The following is a 26,580-nucleotide window of genomic DNA, read 5'->3' as shown; positions in this document are numbered from 1 at the left end:
CTTCTGTCATTTAGATTAAATAAAGCAATAATAGCATTTTCTGTCTGTTTTCTGAATTATCCATACAATAAAAAAATACCCCGAAAATAAAAGTTCTCCAAATGCTACGAAAATGAAATATGATTTTTTTTCTGGAATATTTAAGAATTATTGGTACTGAGAACACACCAGGGGGAGCCACCACCTGGCCACGAGGGTCCAAGGCGCACCCACCCCCTGGGGCGCGCCCCCTGCCTCGTGGACCCCACATGCCCCCCCTACACTTATTCTTGCACCCACACACTTCGTCTTCCTCCAAAAAAATCATCCACCAACTCAAACCCGAGTTCTAGCTCATCTTGCTACCATTTTCGATCTCCTTGCTCAAAGCTCCATTCACAAAACTTCTTTGGGGGATTGTTCTTCGGTATGTGACTCCTCCAATGGTCCAATTAGTTTTTGTTATAGTGCTTTATTTATTGAAATTTTTTGCTGCTTAGGTGACCCTGTTCTTGAGCTTTCATGTCAAATTTATGTGCTCAAAAGTAGTTTTGATGCATGATATGGCATCTAGGCACTTGTAGGAGTAGTTGCTATCAATCTTGTTGAGTTTGATTCACTTTTATTTTGAGTCACTAAAAATTTCAGAAATTTCTCAGAGGAAGAAAAATGTTTAGGAAAATGTACCAAGGTGGTTCCTCAAGGAAGCAAGGACCGAGCCTCGCTATACGTGAGCCGGACAATGAACTACCAAGGGAAGCTCAAGTGCGGCCTTGCAAATGGCCGTCAGAAGAGTTCATGGTCCATGCAGGCATCAAGGATGAGTTTGACGCGTATGTGCGTAACGCTGATCTTGAGAGCTTCGTGTCAGATAAGTGCCAGCAATACCTCTATCTAACTGATTCATTTGTGAGAAGGTTTAAATTTACATCCCCGCGTAACTCTCACACTATTTTATTTGATCTTTATGATAAATCAAATACCATGGACCTAGAAGATTTTAATATTGCTTGTAAACTCCCGCACTGGGGCAACTTAGTGAACCCCGCAAATCTGAATATAAAGACGTTCTTGCTAGTATTACTGTGGGGGAATCAAGAGAAATCACACAATCTACCATAGGGAGCATTCATTTCCCTTCCATACATTATTTTGCTCTCTTCATTGGTAGATGCATCAACGGTAAAGAGGAGGCTTGTCACATGTGCGTTCCAGATCTTAGTGTCCTCAAGAGTGCGGTATTAGGTGATAAACAATATAACTTGGGGGCTATTGTTGCACGTAGGTTGCATCACAACAGTATGAGTGGGGATTTGTTTGGTGGAATTTATGCAACTCGTGTAGCTAACTATCTAGATATACCCATACATGGAAATGATATTGAGTTGCCTCCTACTTACCTAGATTATAATGCTATGGTTCGCCATCAGTTTGTTGAGAGGAACGATCAGTTCCTCCAGTACCGACTAATATTTAACAGACAACGCACCGTCCATGTTGCTCTCCCTACTCCTACTTTTTTTGACTTTCAGGAAAAAGGGAGATGTCTTATAACCAGGGAGGAGGCGAACGAGTACGAGAGGAGGACAGAGGCAGCTCGCCTCCAAGCTGCAACTCGTCAGGCAGTAGCTGCTGCATCTCAGTACGACCCCAGCTACAACTTTGGATATCCACCAGGACAGCCGTGGCCATAGACCAACTTAGGTCAAAAGCCTAAGCTTGGGGGAGTACGTATTTCTCACCGACACTACATTCATGTTCATACACTCATTCTAGTTGTCGGTGCTCATACTTTTTCATTGTACTATCCATGCTAGTTTATTTTCTTTTTCTAAGCCTTCTTCTTGTGTGTTTGAATAACCTTAAGAAAAAACCAAAAAAATAGTTGTAACTTTTAGCTAGTTTACTTTCTATGCCTTTATTAGTAGTAATTAAAATAAAACCCCAAAAGATTTCCCGTTCTTCTTTTGCTTGTTGGGAGCTTTCCCATGTAAATAGTTTTATTTATTTTCTTTTCTTTGGGGTCGAGAGGAGAAGACCTTGATGAAAATGTTGAATGGCTCTCATATGCATTATTGTTGATTTAACCAAGAGCCCATATTACCTTGTCTTCTCCCTTGTATTGAATGCTTGCAGATTCCATCTTAGTCCAATGCACGTGCACTATTATTATTATCCACATCGTTCAGTCGTGCAAGTGAAAGGCAATAATGACGATATATGATGGACTGATTGAGATGAGGGAAGCCGGTATGAACTCGACCTATCTTGTTTTTGTAAATATGATTAGTTCATCGTTCCTGATTCAGCCTATTATGAATTAAACATGTTTGCAATGACAATTAGAGATTATAGTTGCTCATGCCATGCTTAATTTGCTAGGAGTTTATAATGGTTTACCTTGCGTGCCAACATGCTATTAAAATGGTTGTGATGTGGTATGATAGGGTGGTGTCCTCCTTTGAACGATTCGAGTGGCTGACTTGGCACATGTTCGCGCATGTAGTTGAAACAAAATCAACATAGCCTCCATGATATTTATTTTCATGGTGAATTATATCCTACTCATGCTTGCACTCAGTGTTGATTAATTTTAATGCATGTTCATGACTGTTGTCGCTCTCTAGTTGGTCGCTTCCCAGTCTCTTTCTAGCCTTCACTTGTACTAAGCGGGAATACTGCTTGTGCATCCACTTCCATAAAACCCAAAGTTGTTCCATATGAGTCCACCATACCTACCTATATGCGGTATCTACCTGCCGTTCCAAGTAAATTTGTATGTGCCAAACTCTAAACCTTCAAATGAAATTCTGTTTTGTATGCTCGAATAGCTCATGTATCAACTAGGGATGTTTGTATCTTCCATTCTAGGTGGGTTATTCTCAAGAGGAGTGGACTCTGCTCCTCAAAATGGCCAGTAACCGAGATGCTCAGTCCCATGCTCAAACCAAATCAAAATAATTGCAAATAAAACTCCCCCAGGACTGTTGTTAGTTGGAGGCACCCGTTGTTTCGTACAAGCCATGGATTGATGTTTGTTGGTGGTGGGGGAGTATAAACTTTACCATTCTGTTTGGGAACCACCTAAAATGTGTGTAGCATGGAAGATATCGAAATCTCTTGGTTGTTATGTTGACAATGAAAGTATACTGCTCAAAGTATTATTTATCTCTATTTCAAAATCGAGCTCTGGCACATCTACAAATCCCTGCTTCCCTCTGCGAAGGGCCTACCTATTTACTTTTATGTTGAGTCGTCATCCTCTTATTAAAAAGCACCAACTAGAGAGCACCGCTGTCATTTGCATGCATTACTATTAGTTTGCGTTGAGTATGACTGGATCTCTTTTACCATGAATTACAATGTTTAGTCAGTCCTTGATCTTCAGAGGTGCTCTGCATTTATGTTTTGTGGTCTCAAAAGGGCTAGCGAGATACCATCTTGTTATATCATATTATGATTGTTTTGAGAAAGTGTTGTCATCCAAGATTTATTATTATTGCTCGCTAGTTGATTATGCCATTGATATGAGTAAACATGAGACCTAAATTTTATTGTGAATATGGTTAGTTCATAATCTTTGCTGAAAACTTGAATGCTGGATTTACATATTTACAACAACAAGAGCAAACAGAGTTTGTAAAAGTTTTTGTTTATCACTTTTAGTTTGTCAACTGAATTGCTTGAGGACAAGCAAAGGTTTAAGCTTGGGGGAGTTGATACGTCTCCATCGTATCTACTTTTCCAAACACTTTTGCCCTTGTTTTGGACTCTAACTCGCATGATTTGAATGGAACTATCCTGGACTGACGCTGTTTTTAGCAGAATTGCCATGATGTTATTTTTGTGCAGAAATAAAAGTTCTCGGAATGACCAGAAAATCAACAGAGAATATTTTTGGGATATATAAAAAATACTGGCGAAAGAATCAATACCAGGGGGCCCACAACCGGTCCATGAGGGTGGGGGCGCGCCCCCTACCTTGTGGGCCCCTTGATGCTCCACCGACCTCAACTCCAACTCTATATATTCATGTTCGGGGAGAAAAATCAAATAGAAGGATTCATTGCATTTTACGATAAAGAGCCACCGCCAAGCCCTAATCTCTCTCGGGAGGGTTGATCTGGAGTCCGTTCGGGGCTCTGGAGAGGGGAATCCGTCGCCATCGTCATCATCAACCTTCCTCCATCACCAATTTCATGATGCCCACTACCGTGCATGAGTAATTCCATCGTAGGCTTGCTGGACGATGATGGGTTGGATGTGATTTATCATGTAATCAAGTTAGTTTTGTTAGGGTTTGATCCCTAGTATCCATTATGCTCTGAGGTTGATGTTGCTATGACTTTGCTATTCTTAATGCTTGTCACTAGGGCCCGAGTGCCATGATTTCAGATCTGAACCTACTAAGTTTCCACGAATATATGTGAGTTCTTGATCCTATCTTGCAAGTCAATAGTCACCTATTATGTGTTATGATCCGTTAACCCCGAAGTGACAATAATCGGTATACTTACCGGTGATGACCGTGGTTTGAGGAGTTCATGTATTCACTAAGTGTTAATGCTTTGGTCTGGTACTCTATTAAAAGGAGGCCTTAATATCCCTTAGTTTCCAATAGGACCCCGCTGCCACGGGAGGGTAGGACAAAATATGTCATGCAAGTTCTTTTCCATAAGCATGTATGACTATATTCGGAATACATGCCTACATTACATTGATGAACTAGAGCTAGTTTTGTGTCACCCTAGGTTATAACTGTTGCATGAGGAATCGCATCCGACATAATTATCCATCATTGATCCAATGCCTATGAGCTTTTCACATATTGATCTTTGCTTAGTTACTTTACCATTGCCACTATTACAATCACTACAAAACTGTTACTTTTGCCACCATTACCATTACTTCCATACTACTTTGCTACTAAATACTTTGCTGCAGATATTAAGTCTTTCAGGTGCGGTTGAATTGACAACTCAACTATTAATACTTGAGAATATTCTTTGGCTCCCCTTGTGTCGAATCAATAAATTTGGGTTGAATACTCTACCCTCGAAAACTGGTGCGATCCCCTATACTTGTGGGTTATCAACATGTATAAATAGTGGGCACTGGTTTGGCCAAGTGATGGGCTGTTTAATGTCGTCAGGCGGACAGGTGGGTGGTGTTTGCATGTGGGCGCTGATGTGGGTTTCTTGGCAACCACGCTTGTTTAATGTTGGCAGGCAGACGGAAAGGTGGTCTTTTCTTGCAGAGAGAAGGGCGTACACCGGAACGCGACGTGGTGGCATTCTCGACCGGTGTGTCACTTCGATGCTGGCTCCATCAAGAGGTCACGTCCGCTCTAGGCTGGTATGAATGCGGCGTTAGCGCTTAGGAGGGGCGCTAACCGGCATGAATGTGTGGCAACTACTTCACGCTGGAAAAGGGACAGGGTTTTGGATGGGTGATACGTCTCCAACGTATCTATAATTTATGATGTATTCATGCCATATTTACATCAATACATATGGTTTTGGTGCACTTTATATTATTTTTATGGACTAAGTTATTAATCTAGTGCCCAGTGCTAGTTCCTGTTTTCTGCATGTTTTTTGGTTTACATAAAATCAATATCTAGGAAGGTCAAAACACCCCGACGATTTAATATTATTTTTGATGGAATATATGTGATTTTTGGGTGAAGGAATCAACGCAAAACAATACTTGAGGGCCCCACAAGGGTAGGTGGCGTGACCATCCCCTAGCTGCGCCACAGGCCCATGTGGGTGCCCCTTAAGTGTATTGGTGCCCTTCTTTGGCCGCAAGAAAGATAATTTCTGGAAAACAATTCCCTAAAAATTCCAGCCCGATAGGAGTTACAGATCTTTGGCAATTAAAAAACGGTGAAAGGCCAGAAAATAGTTGTGAAACTGAGAAGAAAACAGAGAGAGATCCAATCTCAAAGGGGCTCTCACCCCTTCCGGCGCCATGGAGACAGGCCAAGAACCAGAGCGGAAAACCTCTCGTCACATAAAGGGGAGTGAGCAGAGGAGCAAGTCGGAGGGGAACCTTTTATCGGTGTCAAAAATGGCGGATCTCGGGTAGGGGGTCCCGAACTGTGCGTCTAGGATCGATGGTAACAGGAGACGGGGGAAACGATGTTTACCCAGGTTCGGGCCCTCTATATGGAGGTAATACCCTACTTCATGCTTGATTGATCTTGATGAATATGAGTATTACAAGAGTTGATCTACCACGAGATCGTAATGGCTAAACCCTAGAAGTCTAGCCTATATGACTATGGTAATGTGTCCTTTATGGACCAACCCCTCTGGTTTATATAGACACTGGGGGGATCTAGGGTTTACATAGAGTCGGTTACATAAGAAGGAATCTTCATAATCGATCGCCAAGCGTGCCTTCCACGCCAAGTAGAGTCCAATCCGGACACGGGTACAGTCTTTGGCCTTCATGTCTTCATAGCCCATCAATCCGGGCCATGGATAAAAGGTCGGACGCCCGAGGACCCCTTAGTCCAGGACTCCCTCAGTAGCCCCTGAACCTGGCTTCAATGACGAGGGGTCCGGCGCGCAGATTGTCGTCGGCATTGCAAGGCGGGTTCCCTTCTTTCCGAACTCCCAGATAGTCTTCAGATGTAATGATTGTATCCGGACTTGTATACACAACTGTAGGGGATATAATATTTCATGAGCTCAATCTGCAGACAACTTCTGGGTAATATAACATCATGCCTGCTCGGCCCTTATTTTCGAACCGTTAGCTCGCTCGTCATCCCACATCTCAAGACATGGTTTTATTGGCATGTCTTATCCAAGCGGAGATCGTGTCTCCCCCTTTTTTAAGGGATTCCTGCCAACCCGGACATGGGTAACCCAAACATTGCTTGGGTATAACTCCTAGGAAACAGGCAAGTTTTTTAGGCCTAGAAGGAGACGCTTAATATTCACAACCTTTATATAGGGGTATAGACCCGTCTTTTTTCTTTCACGCCTGCTTCCTCCTTGACCCTTACTCCCTCAAGTTCCAACACTCGGGTTTCAGTTGCCACAAACCCCCAATCATGTCCGGATCCAGCCGTCAAGGCCGGTGGGTAGCTTCTTCTATCACAGAGGGAGACATTGCACAGCTCCGGGCGGCGAGGTATCTGACCGCAGAAATCCATCATCGGCTTCCTGCCGAGGGGCAGGTTATTCCCACCCCCAGATCCGACGAGAGGGTCATGTTCGTGTCCCACTTCCTCCGCGGGTTAGGCTTTGCACTTAACCCCTTCGTCCGAGGGCTCATGTTCTATTACGGACTAGATTTTCACGATCTGGCCCCGGACTCTATTCTTCTTATCTCGGCGTTTATCGTCATGTGCGAAGCCTTCCTTCGAACTCCTCTGCACTTCGGCTTGTGTCTCAAGACCGATGTGAAGCCGCAAGTGATAGAGGGGGAGCAGGCCGAGTGTGGTAGTGCTACAGTTAGCATGCTTGCTAGCGCTGTTTGGCTGAAAGGACCCTTCACCAAATCTTTTGATTTATGGCAGCAAGGGTGGTTCTATATCACCGAGCCCCATGGCTCCAAGTGGGCAGTTGCACCTGCATTTCGATCCAGCCCCCCAATTCAGCTTGCATCGTGGATTAATAAGGGGTTGGACTGGGAATCAATGAACAAGGTGAGAACTCTGCAAAGTCGCATCCGAAGCCTCATTGAGAGGGACATCAATATCGTCAATGTGGTTCAAGTAATGCTAGTCCGTCGGACCCTGCTGTGCCAGCGTACGGCCTCTCCGCCTGTGGGAGTTCAACCCAGAAGGTTCGCGGACTCTTCAGCACTTCTTCGGCACTGCGCATGAAGGAATATGGATATTATTCTTCAGGAAACGAAGGCAATGGCTGGACACCACCGAAGATGTCGGCCTAGACTGTAACCATCTGGATGCTCTGGTAAGTACCCATTTGCCAAATACCTCATAATTAGATACCCAGTGGCAAGATACTGACAAAATCATCCATTTTCAGGGCTGGATAAGGAAGGTGGAATGGATTAGGTGTCCGGCTCCCCTCCCTGAAGACTCGGCTACTCTTATGCTAACGAGGATGCTGGCCTCGGCACCATACCAGGCGCCGGTAAGGGAGGGTAACAAGGAGAGTGAGAAGACCCAAGATGACCTTGGTTCCGGAGGCAAGTCGGACACTGAGTCCAAAGAAATCGACCTTTCCTCGCCTGAAGACAAAGGCGGAAGAGGACCCAGTATCCCTTCTTCAAGCAGGAGGAAAAGGGCTGCCTCCAAAGATTGGGAGGGGCGGTCTTCCAAGAAGGGCAAGATGCCACCGTCGAGTGGCTTGGGTTTGGAACACGACGTCGTTGAATAGCCCCAATGAGGGGACAAGCCCTCGGCCGAACCATAAGTGAATCCGTAGTACTTTGATAGCTTCCCGCTCCGTTGCTGTTACCGAAGATATACGTAACGCGTTCATGCATTTTTACAGGTCGGCACAGAGTTTTTCTGGGCGATCCTCTTCTTCGGGAAGTCTCCTCTCAGAGATGATGGAGAGCGAGACGCCTCCTCCAACCTCCTCGCCGAATAAGGCGGATGACTCTGAAGTGTCATCGCGGAGGGTCCTTCTTGATCAACAAGTTACGCAGGGGACAAAAGGGGCAGTACCCGAAGGTGGATCTCCGACCATCCGGGATTCGGGGGCTGATGATAAGGAGGGCCCCGGACTGTCTGGCTCGCAGCCGGCAGTGATTCTGGAGACGGGTGAACAGATTCCTTCAAAGGATGGTTGTGATCCTAGAGCGGCTTCCGGAGACCCAGAGACTCCAGATATATTGCGGGACATTTTGCGGAAAGCATCTGTCTCGGGGGAACAGCGTACCTTGATGGGTACAGTGATTGATAAGATTTTGTCCGCGAAGAGCGGATTAAATGAGGCCTTCATGAGCCTAGTGAAGGGCTTCGAGGTTTGTGACATAATGTGTTTTCATCTATGTTTCCTTTGCAAAGATGTGCCTGTGTATAGGTAGTAGCCCCTGAGACTCGGGTGTTCTTCCACTAGGAAGCAAACAGAGGATCAAAAGTGATCGTTTTTACTGACCTGATGAGCTTAAACACAGGTTGCTTCCCCCTTGGCCACTTCCCGGACTATGGAGATTGCCGAACTACAGCGGAAGCTTGACGTGGCAGGGGATGATCTTGCATTAATCAATACGTGTCTTGACGAGTCGCAAGGTATGTATTCGGGGTGATCCTCATACATTGTTTGTGGTATAAACATGAATGCTGATTTTTTAGATGCTGGAATGCGCGTGGCTGTAGATGGTGCTGCCGCCGTTGAAGTTCTTCGAGTGGAGATGGTCCGGGCCAAGGAGCAGGCCCGTCGTAGCAATGCTGCTGCCGAAAAGGCATCGGCTGAATTAAAAGTTGAACAAGCTGCACGACGCCAAGATGAGGAGAAGATATCCATGATGATGCTCGAACTGGAGAATGCTACCAGCCACTGTGAATTTCTGGAGAACGAGAGTAAAGCCTTAACGGCTGAACTGGACAAGGCCTTACAAGAGGCGAGAGAAGCGCGGTCGGAATCCAGAGCTGCCCGTGAAGAGATTCGGCAGGCTAGGGAGATTGCGGCTGGAAAGCCCTTTCTGCTGTAGACTAGGTTCGGAGACCCGAACTATGCTCGGCTTAACCAAGTGTGAAGTTCTCCGGACGAGTTCTTGGACTTGCCGAAGAGTTCTTCCGATGCGGCGTAGTATTACCAGGCGCGAGATGGGTGTGCAACTGATATGTCTCCAACGTATTTTATTTTCCAAACACTTTTGCCCTTGTTTTGGACTCTAACTTGCATGATTTGAATGGAACTAACCCTGACCGATGCTGTTTTCAGCAGAATTACCGTGGTGTTATTTATGTGCAGGAGCAAACGTTCTCGGAATGACCTGAAACTTCACGGAGACACTTTTCAAAAAATAAGAAAAATAGCTGCCAAAGATGAAGGACAGGGGGGCCACCACCTTGCCACGAGGGTGGGGGCGCACCTGCCCCCTAGGGCGCGCCCCCTACCTCATGGGCCCCTAGTTGCCTCTCCGACTCCAACTCCACCTCCATATATTGAGTTTCGGGGAGAAAAATCAGAGAGAAGAAATAATCGCATTTTACGATACGGAGCCGCCGCCAAGCCCTAAAACCTCTTGGGAGGGCTGATCTGGAGTCCGTTCGAGGCTCCAGAGAGGGGAATCCATCGCCATCGTCATCATCAACCATCCTCCATCACCAATTTCATGATGCTCACCGCCGTGCGTGAGTAATTCCGTCGTAGGCTTGTTGGACGGTGATGGGTTGGATGGGATCTATCATGTAATCGAGTTAGTTTTGTTAGGGTTTGATCCCTAGTGTCCACTATGTTCTGAGATTGATGTTGCTATGACTTTGCTATGCTTAATTCTTGTCACTAGGGCCTGAGTGCCATGATTTCAGATTTGAACCTGTTATGTTTTCATCAATATATGAGTGTTCTTGATCCTATCTTGCAAGTCTATAGTCACCTATTATGTGTTATGATCCGTTAACCCCGAAGTGACAATAATCAGGATACTTACCGATGATGACCATACTTTGAGGAGTTCATGTATTCACTATGTTTTAATGCTTTGTTCCGGCTCTCTATTAAAAGGGGGCCTTAATATCCCTTAGTTTCCGTAAGGACCCCGCTGCCACGGGAGGGTAGGACAAAAGATGTCATGCAAGTTCTTTTCCATAAGCACGTATGACTATGTTCGGAATACATGCCTACATTATATCAACGAACTGGAGCTAGTTCTGTGTCACCCTAGGTTATGACTGTTACATGATGAACCGCATCTGGCATAATTCTCCATCACCGATCCATTGCCTACGAGCTTTCCATATATTGTTCTTCGCTTATTTACTTTTCCGTTGCTATTGCTATCATCACTACAAAATACCAAAAACATTGCTTTTACTATTGTTACCTTTTTCCACCGTTATCACTACTATCATATTACTTTGCTACTAAGCACTTTCCTGCAGATATTAAGTTTCCAGGTGTGGTTGAATTGACAACTCAGCTGCTAATACTTGAGAATATTCTTTGGCTCCCCTTGTGTCGAATCAATAAATTTGGGTTGAATACTCTACCCTCAAAAACTGTTGCGATCCCCTATACTTGTGGGTTATCAGCAACGAAGAAGCTTTTTTGGTCGCAGTTTGGCGCATCAAAGCACCCTCTGTTGCTCAATGAACAGATGTCCCAATGGGCCGAACTTCATAGGATATCCGGCGCTGCCATGAAGGATGTCATAATCCGGTTGTGGCCAACCGAGCCTGCGCCGAATAGCTATTTCGGTTTGGTGCAAAAGCTTGTTGACGCGGTGCCACGTATCGATGTCGTGAAGCGGTCAACGTGCATTGAGGGTGCACGGATGGACTTCGCCCGAGTCAAGACATTTTGGGGGAAGATGAAGGCAGTCGATATTGCGATGAAGAGTCCACCCAAAGGCAAGGACCGTCCGGAACCGGAGCATTATTTTGAAGACGTCCTAGGGTCCGCCCGCCTGATAGAGGGCCAATGCTCGAAAGACATAATGTTCGAGTGAGGTGTATGATAATTGTAAAAGACAATTTTATAGTTAATCTATTTATATGGTTTTTCTTGAAAGCTTGAATTCCTCCTGTGCGGCCGTTTTTGATATAAACTAAAAGTTTTCCAGTCGTCGGCTTCAGCCCCCTCGTAGGAAGTACGGGGGTGTTCGGAAAAGCATTTAATCACTCTTTATCCAACGTCTTGGTCCATGAAGGAGGTGATAATGCGGCGAACCAGGCAATCGGACTATAGGGCGTTAACGCTTTCACTTAGCCATAGGAGTTTTATTGTGGGGCTACGACATAGCCCATTGTATGTATGTGGCATAGGGTGCCTTACATGTTTGATCTAGAAAAAGAACCCTCGTGTTACACGGAGAATCGCTAAAGATTCCAAAAAGTCGTCAAGTGGTTGACCAGCTCTCGCCGCATCATGACAGTCAGTTTTCGGCTTTCTCTACTGAGGTGCTCATCCGGTTTAGACCAAGGCACAATCGCAGTAGCTCTCCCTTTACTACCCTAGCCGATAGAGCGGATCGTAGGGTAGCAAGCATAGGAGCCGGGCAACCCAACTATTGACCCAAGACAATGATTTGGAGTTGATGCATATAAGGCCAAACTTGCGACGCCGAAGTGCGTTGTAGAGCTGTTCGGGCTTTTGCTAGCAACTCATTTGTTCCCATACCGAGCCCCTGGCAGGTTGTGCTAGGGTATATTTGCAAAGCAGACGTGGCAGCTGTATTCCGTGGCGAGACAACATGGATGCTTAGTTCGGATATGTTTTACTGGGAACTGAGCGGTATGCCAATGATTATGTATTATATATATATATATAAAGCCATCCTCCCGGCTATTTGACATGCTCGGGGTTGGAGGCAGAGGAACAGGCATAGTACATGCTCGAGAAATAGAGAGTGCGGTCTACAAAAATTTATTTTGGACCTCCTGTCGCACGTCTTCGCCGCCCGTCCTCGGTGGGGGGAATCCTTGATGGAGATAGCCCCTTAGGTGAGTATACGAATTCGGACTCCGATAGAGCCACTTACCGCCATTTATCCTGTCAGTCACATGTTTTTAAATGATAGCGAAGGAGGAAAAAAATAAAAAGTAAATAAATAAAAAATGTTACTGGGGTGTTTGCAGGGTTGTCTGTATTGTGCTTCCGCCGATACCCATGGAATCTTGAGTGCATAATGATGTATGCGCGGTACAAATTTTGTAGATGTATGAGGTGGGCGGCGGAAGCCGGGTTGCTATTTCCGTTCTGGGAGTAGGTGATCCTCCGGTGGAGATTGCTTCTTACCCCCGATGCTTCGTTGGTGAGCCTTCCCGTCATCCCTGTCGCCTGGCTGCTTCCTTCCCCTGTGTTCGGCATTGAGCTTGCCGGCCTGCTTAAGGACCCAGCAGTTTCTATTAGTATGATTGGCTGGTTTATCGGGGTGGCCATGAATCTGGCAGGGGCGGTCCAATATCCTGTCCAGGTTGGACGGTTCGTCGCGATTCGCCTGAATGGCTTCTTCCACTGACCGGGCTTGGGATTGTTGAATCTGGCATTGGCCGCTGTCTCGTGTGATCTTTCGTTATCATTGCGACTATTGTATTTGCTTCGTCGTGGCTTGCCGTTGCCGTATCGGATTTCGGAAGTGGCCGAGTTGCTGGCGTTGTTGCTTTTGCGAGCGAGCCAGCTGTCTTCTCCCGCGCAAAAGCGGGTCATTAGAGCAGTGAGGTATGTCATGGACTTAGGTCCTTCTTGGCCGAGGTGGCGTGTCAGCCATTCGTCCCGGACGCTGTGTCTGAAGGCCGCAAGGGCTTTCGCGTTCGGATAGTCGATGATTTGGTTCTTTTGATTAAGAACCGAGTCCAGAGCTTCCTGGCTGACTCTTCGGGTTGCTGGACAATGTGGCTTAGGTCATCGGCATCTAGTGGTCGGACATATGTTCCTTGGGAGTTGCCACGGAAGGCTTCTTCCAAGTCCTCCCAGCTGCCTACGGAATTTTCAGGCAGGCTATTTAACCAGTGCCGACCTAGCCCTTTTAGTTTTAGTGGGATGTATTTAATGGTGTGGAGGTCATCTCCACGGGCCATATGGATGTGGAGAATAAAATCTTCTATCCATACCGAGGGATCGATCGTTCCGTCGTATGGTTCAATATTGACGGGTTTGAATCCCTCGAGGAATTCATGATCCATTACTTCATCGGTGAAGCAAAGAGGGTGTGCGGCACCTCTATGTTGTGCCACAATGCGACGTGACTCCGAAGGAGTCCATTTGTGGCTTTCGGCTCGGGCGTGGCTAGGTTTGTCACGTCCGGATAGGTAGCCATCGTCGTGCATCGGGACATGCCATCGTGATCCGTAGATCGATCTTGCGTGTCTTGCTCTATTGTCCAGGTCTTATCGAAGGTCGTCTGTGCAACCACGAGTTGTGTTATTCTTGCCTTTACGGTGAGGTAGGGCGGTCTGGGTTTTGGCTTGAGTTGCCTCTTTATTCGGACCGGATTGTCGTCGACCTGCCGCATGGTGTGATAATGGTATGGGCTCCAACGCCTCGTTATTAAACTAAGGTAGCGATCTATGCTTTGGGTAGCTTTTGGCTGGGCCACTCAGGCCGTATTCTTCGGCGGCCAGGACTTTCGTCCATCTATCATTGAGCAGGTCTTGGTCAGCTTGAAGCTATTGCTGCTTCTTTTTCAGGCTCCTTGCTGTAGCTATTAGCCTGTGCTTGAAACGCTCCTGCTTGAGGGGTCCTTCGGGTACGATGAAGTCTTCGTTGTTGAGGCTTACCTCATCTTCGGAGAGCGGAAGGTAGTTGTCTTCCTCCGAGTTGTCGCTGGGCAGGGCCTGTTCGTCGAGGCTGGCTTACCTGTTTTCTTGCTCCTTGTCGGCATCGCCGTCCAAGCTGTCGATGACTTCGGAGCCCCAGTTAAGCACGTCGGTTGAGTTTTCGACAGTAGCTATGAAGTGGGTGGCAGATGGGAAGCAAAATTCTCCATCAGCCCCTAGCTCGAACCGAACATAGTTTGGCTAGGAGTCCCCTACCAAGGACAGGTTTTTTTTAATGAATTTAGCATATCACCCAAGGGCGTGTGTTGAAAGATGTCTGCGGCGCTGAACTCGAAGATCGACAATCGATCCAACTCGGTGTCCGCAGGCATACGTGGTTCGGAATTTGTAGCCGAAAACGATCCGGAATTCCATTGATGCGGATATTGCAGGGTATTGAGTCCGTGAGCACCTCCAATGCCGCGGATTCTGTGGCCTTGGACGGTACGATCTGCTCCTTATCTAAGGCCGTTGCAGCAACAGGAACCATCTCCTGGATGTGATCCGATGACAGATTTAAGTCATGTTCATCGGAGCGAGGGGGCGATTGCCGCGGTCTCGAATCTATTGAAGATCAAGTCTCCATGGATATCCGCGACGTAGTTCAAGCCTCCAAATCTGACCTGATGGCCAGGGGCGTAGCTGTCAACCTGCTCCAGATGGCCAAGCGAGTTGGCCCGCGGTACGAAGCCGCCGAACACAAAAATCAGTCCGGGGAGAAAGGTTCCTCCTTGGACAGTGTCGTTAGCGACGATTTAAGGGGCCATCAAACCTTTTGTCGACGGCACAGTGGAACTCTCAATGAAAGCACCAATGTCTGTGTCAAACCTGGCGGATCTCGGGTAGGGGGTCCCGAACTGTGCGTCTAGGATCGATGGTAATAGGAGACGGGGGACACGATGTTTACCTAGGTTCGGGCCCTCTCTATGGAGGTAATACCCTACTTCCTGCTTGATTGATCTTGATGAATACGATTATTACAAGAGTTGATCTACCACGAGATCGTAATGGCTAAACCCTAGAAGTCTAGCCTATATGACTATGGTAATGTGTCCTTTCCGGACTAACCCCTCCGGTTTATATAGACACCGGGGGGATCTAGGGTTTACATAGAGTCGGTTACATAAGAAGGAATCTTCATAATCGGTCGCCAAGCGTGCCTTCCACGCCAAGTAGAGTCCAATCCGGACACGGGTACAGTCTTCGGCCTTCATGTCTTCATAGCCCATCAGTCCGGGCCATGGATAAAAGGCCGGACGCCCGAGGACCCCTTAGTCCAGGACTCCCTCACCTTTCTCCCCTTCTCTCCCGGTGGCATCGGGGGAGCCACCACCACGGTGATCGTCTTCCTCAATGTCGTCATATTCATCACCTTCCTCACCCCTATTCAGCGGCCCACTCTCCCACAACAAGCTGTAATCCCCTACTTGAACATGGTGTTTTGGTGCTATGAATTATTTCCAATGATTCGTGTCATCATTATTGTATTTGAGCAGAATTTTGTTGTCCTATGGGTTAATTGGTGAATTGCTATGATTGGTTTATTAAATTGCTTGTGGTTATGTTACTGTCCTTTGGCACCCATCATATGAGCGCGCGCGTGGATCACACCATAGGGTTAGTTGTATGTTGATAGGACTATGCATTGGGGGCGAGAGCGGCAGAAACTTCTTCCTACCATAGAAATTGATACATATAGGATTCAAGGGGGGCCAATATATCTTAATGCTATGATTGGGTTTTACCTTAATGAACTTGTTAGTAGTTGTGGATGCTTGCTAATAGTTTCAATCATAAGTGCATAGAATTCCAAGTAAGGGATGACATGCTAGCATAGGCCTCTCCCACAAGAAAACTTGCCATCGGTCTAGTAACTTGTCGCAGACTAAGGCATAGCCTAGTGGTTGGAAGGGGCAGATGCCTTCCCACCCACCCAGGTTCAAGGCATGGTACTTGCAATTTGGGGTTGTTGCACCAACTATACTGTAGGGGGTTCCCTTACAGTCTTTCTGTCAAAAAAAAACTAGCCAATTGCCTAGGGACAATTCCGCACATCATACCACCATTATTCCACTCTCACTATTTGTATTATATTGTAATATATTCTATCTTTATTTAGGCACCTAATTCTATGGTTATGTTCTTCAAAGTTATCCCTTTAGACCCACTCCATAGTTTTATTTCTCGTTTCTAGATAAAAGGAAACACTAGGTGTACGCAGGGTTTTATCAATGGCAGATAGGACCTGAGAGAATATTGATTTTACCTTTAGCTCCTTGTGTGTTTGACACTCCATACTTACCACTTCCATCTTTGGAAAGCACTATGATGATTCTTTGTACTTGGGGATTATCAGTGGGTTTGGGGTGTCCGTCATGTACGTGGCAGCAGCGAGGACACCCACAAAGACCCCTATGGTTTTCCTCCGGTTTGTGAGAAAACAGACGTCCGGACTGTTCCACGAACTGATGGAGTACCAAGTTGGAGGGCAAAATGGATCTGGACCACTCGGTCTGGACGTATGTGGGCAGTTTGAGAGTCCGCGATGGAGATGCCCTTAAAGCTGTTGATTTGGTTACATAAGGCATCGTTGATTTGCTGAGCCACTACATGTTATAAAGACATTTTTGTCCCCACTCCTCTTGGGAACCTTTTCCACTTAAACTATAAATTTGGAGTAAGGAAGAAAAATAATTGAGGATCACAATAAAAACTTGACCAGACCTTTTACTATTGAGGAAGTGAAAATTGCTCTCTTTTTGTATGGAAACTAATAGGGCACCTGGCCCTGATAAAAACCTGTTGAATTATTTCATGCTGGGACATTGTGCAAACTAATGACAATCTTGATGTTCAGAGATTTAACTATGGGATAATCAATCAAATACCTAAAATCTCTTGTGTTGACAATACTCGTGCATGTACACAAGTGGGTTACAAAACTCGGAACATGTGATTAGAACCTTTTGCCAACAAACTTATCAACATTAATCAAAACGGTTTTGTGAGACAAAGGATATCATGGATGGAATGTTGTCCCTGAATGAACTGCTACATCATAGTCATGTTTGAAAGAAACTGGGAGTGATATTGAAACTTGAGTTTGAGGAAGCCTAAGATAAGGTAAGTGGGGACATTCTGAAGGAGTGTTATACTATGGGATGTTTTAGTCATGTTTGGAGTTATTGTGATTGGATTGGAATCATCACATATGGAGGAACTGTTGGTGTGAAACTTAAGAGTGTCATGGTCCTTGTTTCCAAAGTGCCAAGGGAGTTAGGAAAGGGGATCCAGTCTCTCCCTTTCTGTAAAACATTGTTGCTGATATAGTTGAATGATATTGTTGGTAGGCCTAGATCCTGGCCTCATTGATAAAGGTGTTGTTATGTAATATGCTAATGATATAGTAATCTGTATCCAACATGACCCTGCAAAAGCTCTTAATATAATCTCAGATTGTTCTAGTATATGTTTGAATTGTTGTCTGGTGTCAATATTCGTTTCTAGAAAAGTAAAAAATTAACATTGAGGGTTATGATGACGTTGTGAACTTTTATGATGAATTATTTGGATATCAAATTGGTCATTTACCTATGAAATATCTTGGAGTACATGTGAAATTCACTTCCCTTAAGAATGTGGACATGGATTTCATTTGAAGGAGGAAATACTTGAAATATTTTGATGCATGGCAGGCCAATGTTGTCTCTATGGGAGCGAGAAACATCCTTTTAAATGTTTTTCTCTCTAATATCTCCTACCATACGTCAGTGTTTCTGAACAAAAACTTATTAATTAATTGGACAAACACAAAAGATGGTTCTTCTAGCAAGGATGTAATGTTTAAAAAGGATATCACATGGTTAAATGGTTATGGACCTGTAGCACCAAAAGTAAAGTGGATCTCGGTGTGAAAGATCTTTTTTTTACTGAAACAATAGGTGGTCTGCATTTTCATTTAATTGGAGGGAAATATGTACATGACTAAAACACAGCCTAGAAGAACTGAAAAGAAGAAGAAACAAAAGCCTGAATCTACACAAACAGTTAGGTTGTACACAAAGAAATAAGAAATCGCTCCCAAGCCTCCTCGAGGAGGCCTATCTCACAAGTAGCTTTCCTCAAAACCACTTCAACCACGGTGGATTTGGCATTGAAGACCCTCCCATTATGCTCCTTCCAAATGTTCCAAGCAATATACATATCACAGAATAGTCACCTAGATGTGAAAGATCTTAGGAAACAAAATCTTAGCACCTCGGTTAAGTGGCGGTAGAAGTTAGAACACCAAGATGGCTTCTGGCAGCATAATATCAAAGCCAAATATCATAGTCATCAGTTTGTAGCCTCTCTCAAGAACAACTTTAAGGACGCCCCTGCTGTAAAGCATTCTCATAGTGAAAGTGTTTGATATGGCTCATAAAAACGGCAAGCTTGCAACTTGACTAGATTATGGAAAGATCTTATTTTAGGGGAAATGGACTAGTAATCCTGTTTGTTCCTTTTGTGGCCAAGTTGAGACTTTTTTCATGGCACTGATATGTGTCCTAATAACATTTGGCAATTCTTTGCATAGTGTTGTACGTTCCGGCCTGACGATGAATGTTTCTATATTGTCGGTTCAGCTGCTATAAATTAGGCAATTTGGTTTGTAACAGGGCAACTTTTGATTAAGACGTCTTTTGATATTGTTTTTATTGCATGTACATAGCAACACATTTAATCATATTTTTATTTGTAATCATGTAATGAGAAGTCTTGATGACAAAATGGAACTAAGCATCTTCACTGTCTTTAATGGTTTTTGCCTTTTCGCCGTGAAGTCCCACACCTTTTTTGTCACGAGAGAAGGTCATCATCGTTATAGGCAGAATCCAATCCTTCACAATGACTTGCTTTTCTAATCATAGACCAAAGAGTAGAATATTTTTGCAGTAGATGAAGAAACTATTATAACAATGCAAAATATCATAGATCTATACAAACATATTTTATACAACAAACAATGAGTTAGTTAATTCTTAGATGAACACATTTTTATAACATGGTGATAATTTTTGTTTTGCCTAAAACAAATTCATGAATAAGACTGAGAGTTAGCTGATTATGGCTTGAACTACGTCGGTATTTCCCCAAAGAGGAAGGGATGATGCAACACACCTACGGTAGGTATTTCCCTCAGCGATGAGACCAAGGTTATCGAACCAGTAGGAGAACCACGCAACACCACGTAAGAGAGGGGTTGTCAATCCCTCACGGGTAACAAGATAGGTAAAATTGTAGTAGATTGGATAAATAGATCTCGCGGGAACGCGAGATAAAATAAATAACAATAAATTGCAGAAAGTTATTTTTGTGTTTTTGGATTAATAGATCTGAAAATAAAAGCAAATAAAAATAGATCTCGAGGGAAAATATAATAAAGAAGAGACCCGGGGCCATAGATTTCACTAGTGGCTTCTCTCGAAAAAAATAGCATGCGGTGGGTAAACAAATTACCGTTGGTCAATTGATAGAACTTCAAATAATCATGATGATATCTAGGCAATGATCATTATATAGGCATCACGTCCAAGATTAGTAGACCGACTCCTGCCAGCATCTACTACTATTACTCCACACATCAACCACTATCCAGCATGCATCTAGTGTATTAAGTCCATGGAGAAACAGAGTAATGCAATAAGAACGAAGACATGATGTAGACAAGATCTATTTATGTAGAAATAGACCCCATCTTATTATCCTTCATAGCAACGATACATACGTGTCGGTTCCTCTTCTGTCACTGGGATCAAGCACCGTAAGATCGAACCCATCACAGAGCACCTCTTCCCATGGCAAGAAAAACCGATCTAGTCGGCCTAACTAAACCAAAGATTCAAAGAAGAAATACGAGGCTATTAGTAATCATGCATATAAGAGATCAAAAGACTCAAATAACTTTCATGGATAAAAACATAGATCTGATCATAAACTCAAAGTTCATCGGATCCCAACAAACACACCAAAAAAGAGTTACATCAAATAGATCTCCAAGAGACCATTGTATTGAGAACCAAGAGAGAGAGAGAGAGAGAGAGAGAGAGAGAGAGAGAGAGGAAGCCATCTAGCTACTAACTACGGACCCATAGGTCTACAACGAACTACTCGCGCATCATCAGAGAGGCACCGATGAGGATGATGAACCCCTCCGTGATGGTTTCTAGATGTGGTTTTCTGGAACATGTGGCGGCTGGAATTGATTTTCGTCGACTCCCCTAGCATTTCTGGGATATTGGGGTATTTATAGAGCAAAGAGGCGGTCCGGGAGGCCACCGAGGTGGGCATAACCCACCTGGGTGCGCCTGGGCCCCAAGGGGCGCCCTGGTGGTTTGTGCCCCCCTCGGGGCACCCCTATGGTACTTCTTCGACCAATCTTGTGTCTTCTGGTCCAGAAAAAATCTCCAAAAAGTTTCGCTATGTTTGGACTCCGTTTGGTATTGATTTTCTGCGAAGTAAAAAACAAGAAAAAAAACATGGGCACTATGTCAATAGGTTAGTCCCAAAAAATGATATAAAGTTGCTATAAAATGATTGTAAAACATCCAAAAATGATAGTATAACAGCATGGAACAATAAAAAATTATAGATATGTTGGAGACATATCATTAGCTAATTCTCAATCGACTAAGAAATGCATGCTCTATAGCTCCCAACAGGGAAGTGTTTTGTGATGGTGTTATGTTGTGTCTGAAACCCTCTTAGGTGATTGTAAATTTGTGATGCAAAAAACTATTCCTATTTTTTTAGAATCAGCAGGCGAACTCCCCCACCTTAATACATTACTCAAACGTGTCACAGTAAGCTGTGTTACAGAATAAAGAGGCACATTACAACATGAAAAGAGTAAAAGCCGTCACAAGGAGATGGCTTCCATGTCACATAGCTTAGAGAGCCTATGTGGCCACATATCTAGATCAGAGATGATGAGTCTAGAGTAGGTAGTAGAACGCCTATCTAAGGCCCTAAAGGCTTTATCATTCCTAGCTTTCCAAATTTTCCATAAGATTGTGCACAACACGAATAGCAATACACCTGAAGGTTCCATGCATGAAGCGAGCACTCCCATAGATCGTTGATGAATTCCAAGACTTGGGTGATGCCCAAGCTCTGCCAGATGCGGACGGTGTAGGGGGGGGCATGAAGAGGTAGGAGACGTCTCCAGCGGGCGCCTGGCACCGCGTGCAGGCGGAGTAGGTGTTGATGTGCCTTGTGGACGAGGTTGACACGAGTATTTAACCTGTCACGGTAGAGTATCCAAGCGAAGATCTTCACTTTGTTAGGAACCTTTGAGCTCCAAATGAGCGGCCCATTCCTGTCGATCCCCCCCCCCCCCCCCCCGGGGAAGAAGTACATCATAGGTACTCCCTGTGGAGAAATCCTTGCCCCCTAATCCCCTAATAGAAAGCGTTGATCCTGGTCCGACAATGAATGAAGTCCTCCAACATAACCAAAAGATAAACCAAATCATGCGAGGCGGTAAAGATTAAACGATTCCGCAGGTTAGCTTCCAAACCGAAATGCACAATATTTGCACCCTAATCATGGGAACCTCGGAGCGGGAGAAAGGATAGGGAATGTGATAGCTAGTGGTCTTGTAGTGAGCCAAGTGTCCTAGAAATAGGTTGAAGTACCATTGTTGGTAAATACAAAGGTTATATTTTGCAGGGTAGGCATATGGTGGTTGATGGTTTTGCAAAGGTAGGAAGTGTTGGAGGCTAGGGCTACAAAAGCATTTGGGTGTTGCAAGCATAGGCAATCTAACCAAGGAGTGCTATTGAGGAGAAATGATTTTACAACAAACTTCATAATTAAGTAATTTACACCCTATTTTAAAAATGAAATAATATCTAAAATACAATATATTTACTGAATTGCAACATGCCATTTATCCAATTTACAATTCTTAACTACTGCACTAGGGCTAATAAAAGCCATACAACCGCACTACTACAGAAATGGACAAAACAAATTGCTCACTGATCAAACATATGACGACCGGGTGGACGGCACAACGTATACTCTTACTACCCTTACCATCTACCCTGCGAAAACCCACCGACTCAAAAGTCAGAACGGGTTCCAGGTCTGTGGCACGCTCTGACGCGTGTAGCCGTCGTCGACGCTCCACTCGGGCTTCGGGTCACCGCGGCTCCCTTCCACCATGTCACCTAGCAGGTCCCTGAAGCTCGTGAACGGCAATGACGCCACGGGCCAGTGGTGCACAACCGGAAGGATGCCAGTGGGGTGCTCTTGCTGCCCATAGTAGCCGTCCGTGATCTCGGCCATCTGCGTCCGGCCAACGACATTGATAGGTGCTACGGGCAGCAGCACCGGCGCCACGCCAAGGTCGCTGCTCAAGGAACCTGACGACTCGTCGGAGGCCGGTGTTGGGGCGGCGGTTGTGCTTTTGTAGAACACCCTGCACAGCACCCAGTCCTCCTGCGTTTTGCAATATTTCCATTTTAGCACTTGTGTTCTCTCTAGATAATTGGATTTGATGGACACTTGATGATTCAAGCTGGTGCCTATTGCCTGACGACCTTGAAAAATAGGATAATAATAAGATACTACTACCTCTTTTCATAAATAGTACTCCCTCCGTCCGGAAAAGCTTGTCCCAACCTTGTCCATCAAATGGATGTATTTAGCACTAACTTGGTGCTAGATACATCCATTTGATGGACAGGTTTTTCTGAACAGAGGAAGTATTGTACTACTAAATCTGCAACACTTGTTTTGGATGGAGGAAGTATAAACTAATCTTCTTTTTTGCGAGAAAATTGTTCGGTTGTGACCTTAAGGAGTCATGATAGCCACATGTTCTTACCAGCCAACAGGCTGCTAGAATTTTCCATAACAAAAGAAATTGGCAACTTGGGATGCCATTGTCAAAATATTTTTTGTCAACTTGAGCTTCACCTCTGACAGAAAAAAGGAAGTCAAAATTGGAAAAAACGATAATGAGACGGTCAGATCCTTTTCAAAGCAGTATCACGTTGTTTAATGCCGCGCTGATGCATGGCGACGGCGCCAAGCGAACGACCTTGGACGTTGCCTTCACCAAACCTTGGAACGACATTGGTGATATGCCATACTATGTGTGTACCATGTTTGCATTTCGATAAGCTAGACTAGGTCACCAACAATGATTGCCTTGTGGCATGTATAGTCGTCGTAAGTATACGTATTTTATCTTATCGGGATCGACGCAGCACGTACCGAATCGTACGTACAGCTAGACAGAATACCAAAGAAATATTTTGTCTGGCGGTCAAAATTAGCAATGTTCAACTATATGCAGCAGACGAATAAGCCACCTTCCTCTGCACGAACGGCCGGGAGTGAAACAATACAAAAAGGCTACGCCCAATCAGTGGGTACATTTTCTCTATACGCCTCCCTCCCAAAGGGGAGCCGGATTCCATTTCTTGTTATAACTGGAAAACATAATCAACGAGTACTATTACTGTCTGACTCCTCCGTGCATAATCAACTGTAAAACTAATTTATAATGGCACACGCTGGCAGTGGCAAGCAAACTCCTAATTCATGCAAACATGCAACGCATGCGAGCCGTCGATCCGCGACGGTCATCGGAACGTGTGGCGTGCATGAAGTGTAGAAGTGGGACACGTACCTCGAGGAGAAACGGCGGCGAGCCGTCGTGGGGGGTGGCGAGCTGGCGGTGAACCGAGCGCGGCGGGCGTCCCTCGACGCGGAACTCGTGCATGACCCACTCTGTCTTGGTTCCCCGGGGGGCTCTCCCCAGGTAGAAGACGAGCGTCTTGCGCATCCCGACGACCGCCGCCGCGCCGTCGCCGGTGATGACGCGGTCCTTGCCCGTGGCCTTCCAGTAGCCGGTGTGCGTGGCGCGGTTGGTGCGCTGCCCCGTCGCGTACTTGCGGTCGTGCCGGCTGAAGAAGTACCACTCCTTGCCGCCCACGCACGCCGCGTCTGCGTGCATGCAACAATGGGTAAGAGACGACGAGCAGGATGACTAAAATCAGCAGTATTGAACTGCATATGATGATTCTAGGTTAATGAAGTTGTGCTAATTGCAAAAAAAGCTAATTAATGAACTGAATATAAGGATTCTAGGATGACTAACATTGGCCGTATTCTCTTTGCAAGAAAATAAATCAACAGTATTGAACTGCATATAATGATTCTAGGTTGATGAAGTTGTGTGAATTGCAAAAGAAAATAAAATCTAATTCATGAACCGAATATAAGGATTCTAGGATGACTAACATTACCAGTATTATATTTTCAAGAAAATAAATCATCATCATTGAACTGAACATGATGGTTCTACTTTGCTGTTTTCCGATATGAATACGCCCTAATCGTGCATGTAGCACCAAGGTTTCGTGGTGTAGTTGGTTATCACGTCAGTCTAACACACTGAAGGTCTCCGGTTCGAACCCGGGCGAAGCCATTATCATCTTTTTCCAGGTGATTTCTTTCCTTTTTTGCCATTCAAAACTGAAAAATGTTTCCTTCTGCTGGCTGGGTGCATGATGGAAGGGATGACAGATCGTACCTGGAAGCTCCCATGGCTCGCACTTGTTGAGATCGACGTCGACCATGTCCACGCCGCCACCGCCGCGGCCACCGCCGCGGGAGAGCTTGTGGCAGAGGTAGTCCAGCACGAGCTCGTGGTCCCGCGGGTGGAACCGGAACCCCGGCGGCAGCCTCGCCTCCACCATGCTCATCGAGCTGCTCATTTTCGCCCTCCCAGAGCTCTTGAAACAGACAGGAAAAAGATTGGATAGATAGAGGAGAAGTACACGACCGAACACGATGGGGCCGGGGCAGGGGCAGGGGCCAGTATTAATAGAGGAAGAGATCTCGCTAGCCATGGCCCCCTTGTGAGCATGTCACCACGAAAGTGATCCTGACGCAACGGCGATGCCCACTGTGGGATGATGCAAATTCTTTTGAACCAGTCGTATGTCACAGAAAATAAAAAATGGCGCCGGTGATTATTCATTGCTACTCTGGATATTCCCTATCTCCCAGGTCTCGGTCAAACAGTAACTGCCTACCAGGTGATACGACGGCCAGATACTCAGATTCATGGTCCATGGTTCATCGCGTCGATCTATCCGGCCGTCTGCTTAGCTCTCAGAAACTTCAGATAAAACCGACGGCGACCGCCAATACGGCGACGGGGGTGATCTATCGTGATCCAAGGACACGCCAAGCCAGAAATGCGCTATCCTCAGTCAGAGGGCTAATCCAAAACTGCCGAACTAACACTGTCTTGTGACCTCTGACAAACACCGGACGACCAACCGGTAGATCATTTGCGTGTTCTTGGCCGTCGCTCCCATCCCATGGCAGTGGCAGACAGCCGCTTCAAGCAGAAGACCTTTTGTTACTGTGCTACTGTGACTGCCTGACTGGTGATACCATGTCAAAGACTTTTTTACGTCCGGCAACCGCCGACTGCCTAAAGGATGGAAGGATTGGTTGAGTTAAAAGATGGCAAAGAAAAAGATGGTGACAACCTCCCACAAAAAGAGATGGCGCAAAGTTGAAGTTGGTTTTCACTTTCAGTATGCAGTGTCCATCGATCGCCATCGACTTTGCAGCTGAAAGAAAAGAGTTCTTCCAACTGAACCTGCGCCTTTTCATCCTTGTTTTGGTAAATTCCCGGTGGAGGAGAAGGTGAAGAAATGGCGCCTACTGTTGTCGCCGTCGGCAGTCGGCAGTTGACAAGTCCATCGCACATACCCCTTTCCTCACTTCTTTCTGTAGATATGTATGTGCACGTCCTTTTCAGTTCAGTGACAAGGGGGTAAAACGATAGTGTTTGTTCTTGTCTAACGAATCAGTATTCTGTTTATGTGCACACCCCTTTTGCCCGATTCAGATCCAGGGGATGCAGCAGGGCGCCGTACAGTAGTACAGTGCCATCGATCATAGTCAAGTCTGAACTCTGAACAAAAACTCCTGGAAGAAAAGTAGACTTTGAAAAAAAAAAGTCTACTCTCTGAAGCGAACAAAATCAGCTGCTGCTGTCTGGACTTCTGATCACATGATAAGGAGCGGTAGTAGTGCAGGTTGTCCACTCTTCTCAGGAGATAGTCATGTCGGTCCTTTTCAGGGAGGGAGATCTAGTGAGCATTAAGAAT

At 45.4% G+C, this 26,580-nt stretch overlaps 1 protein-coding gene and 1 non-coding gene across 2 annotated transcripts; one reads left to right on the top strand and one right to left on the bottom strand.

Moving 5' to 3' along the window:
• Positions 1-22,281: 22,281 nt before the first annotated feature.
• Positions 22,282-25,298, bottom strand: LOC125539726 (NAC domain-containing protein 21/22). The gene is made up of 3 exons (XM_048703237.2): positions 24,984-25,298; positions 24,078-24,394; positions 22,282-22,879 (listed from the first exon to the last, which is right to left on the bottom strand). The coding sequence occupies exons 1-3, from the start codon at positions 25,165-25,167 to the stop codon at positions 22,508-22,510; spliced, it is 873 nt and encodes a 290-aa protein (XP_048559194.2). The 5' UTR covers positions 25,168-25,298; the 3' UTR covers positions 22,282-22,507.
• TRNAV-AAC (transfer RNA valine (anticodon AAC)) lies at positions 24,805-24,878 on the top strand. The gene has a single exon. It is a non-coding gene; the product is annotated as a tRNA-Val (tRNA).
• Positions 25,299-26,580: the final 1,282 nt, after the last annotated feature.

The sequence above is a fragment of the Triticum urartu genome, chromosome 2A, assembly GCF_056163025.1.
Source record: "Triticum urartu cultivar PI428250 chromosome 2A, HENAU_Tu73, whole genome shotgun sequence".
Taxonomy (NCBI): Eukaryota; Viridiplantae; Streptophyta; class Magnoliopsida; order Poales; family Poaceae; genus Triticum; species Triticum urartu.
The sequence above is the reverse complement of the archived record's forward strand: the minus strand, read 5'-3'. Positions and strand labels throughout refer to the sequence as shown.

Bases quoted from the DNA above. Each gene is read 5' to 3' on its own strand.
- LOC125539726 (XM_048703237.2), bottom strand. From the start codon at position 25,167: ATGAGCAGCTCGATGAGCATGGTGGAGGCGAGGCTGCCGCCGGGGTTC. The intron at 24,395-24,983 runs GTACGATCTGTC...GCATGCACGCAG, and splicing joins CGAGCCATGGGAGCTTCCAG to ACGCGGCGTGCGTGGGCGGC. The intron at 22,880-24,077 runs GTACGTGTCCCA...TGCAAAACGCAG, and splicing joins CGCCGCCGTTTCTCCTCGAG to GAGGACTGGGTGCTGTGCAG.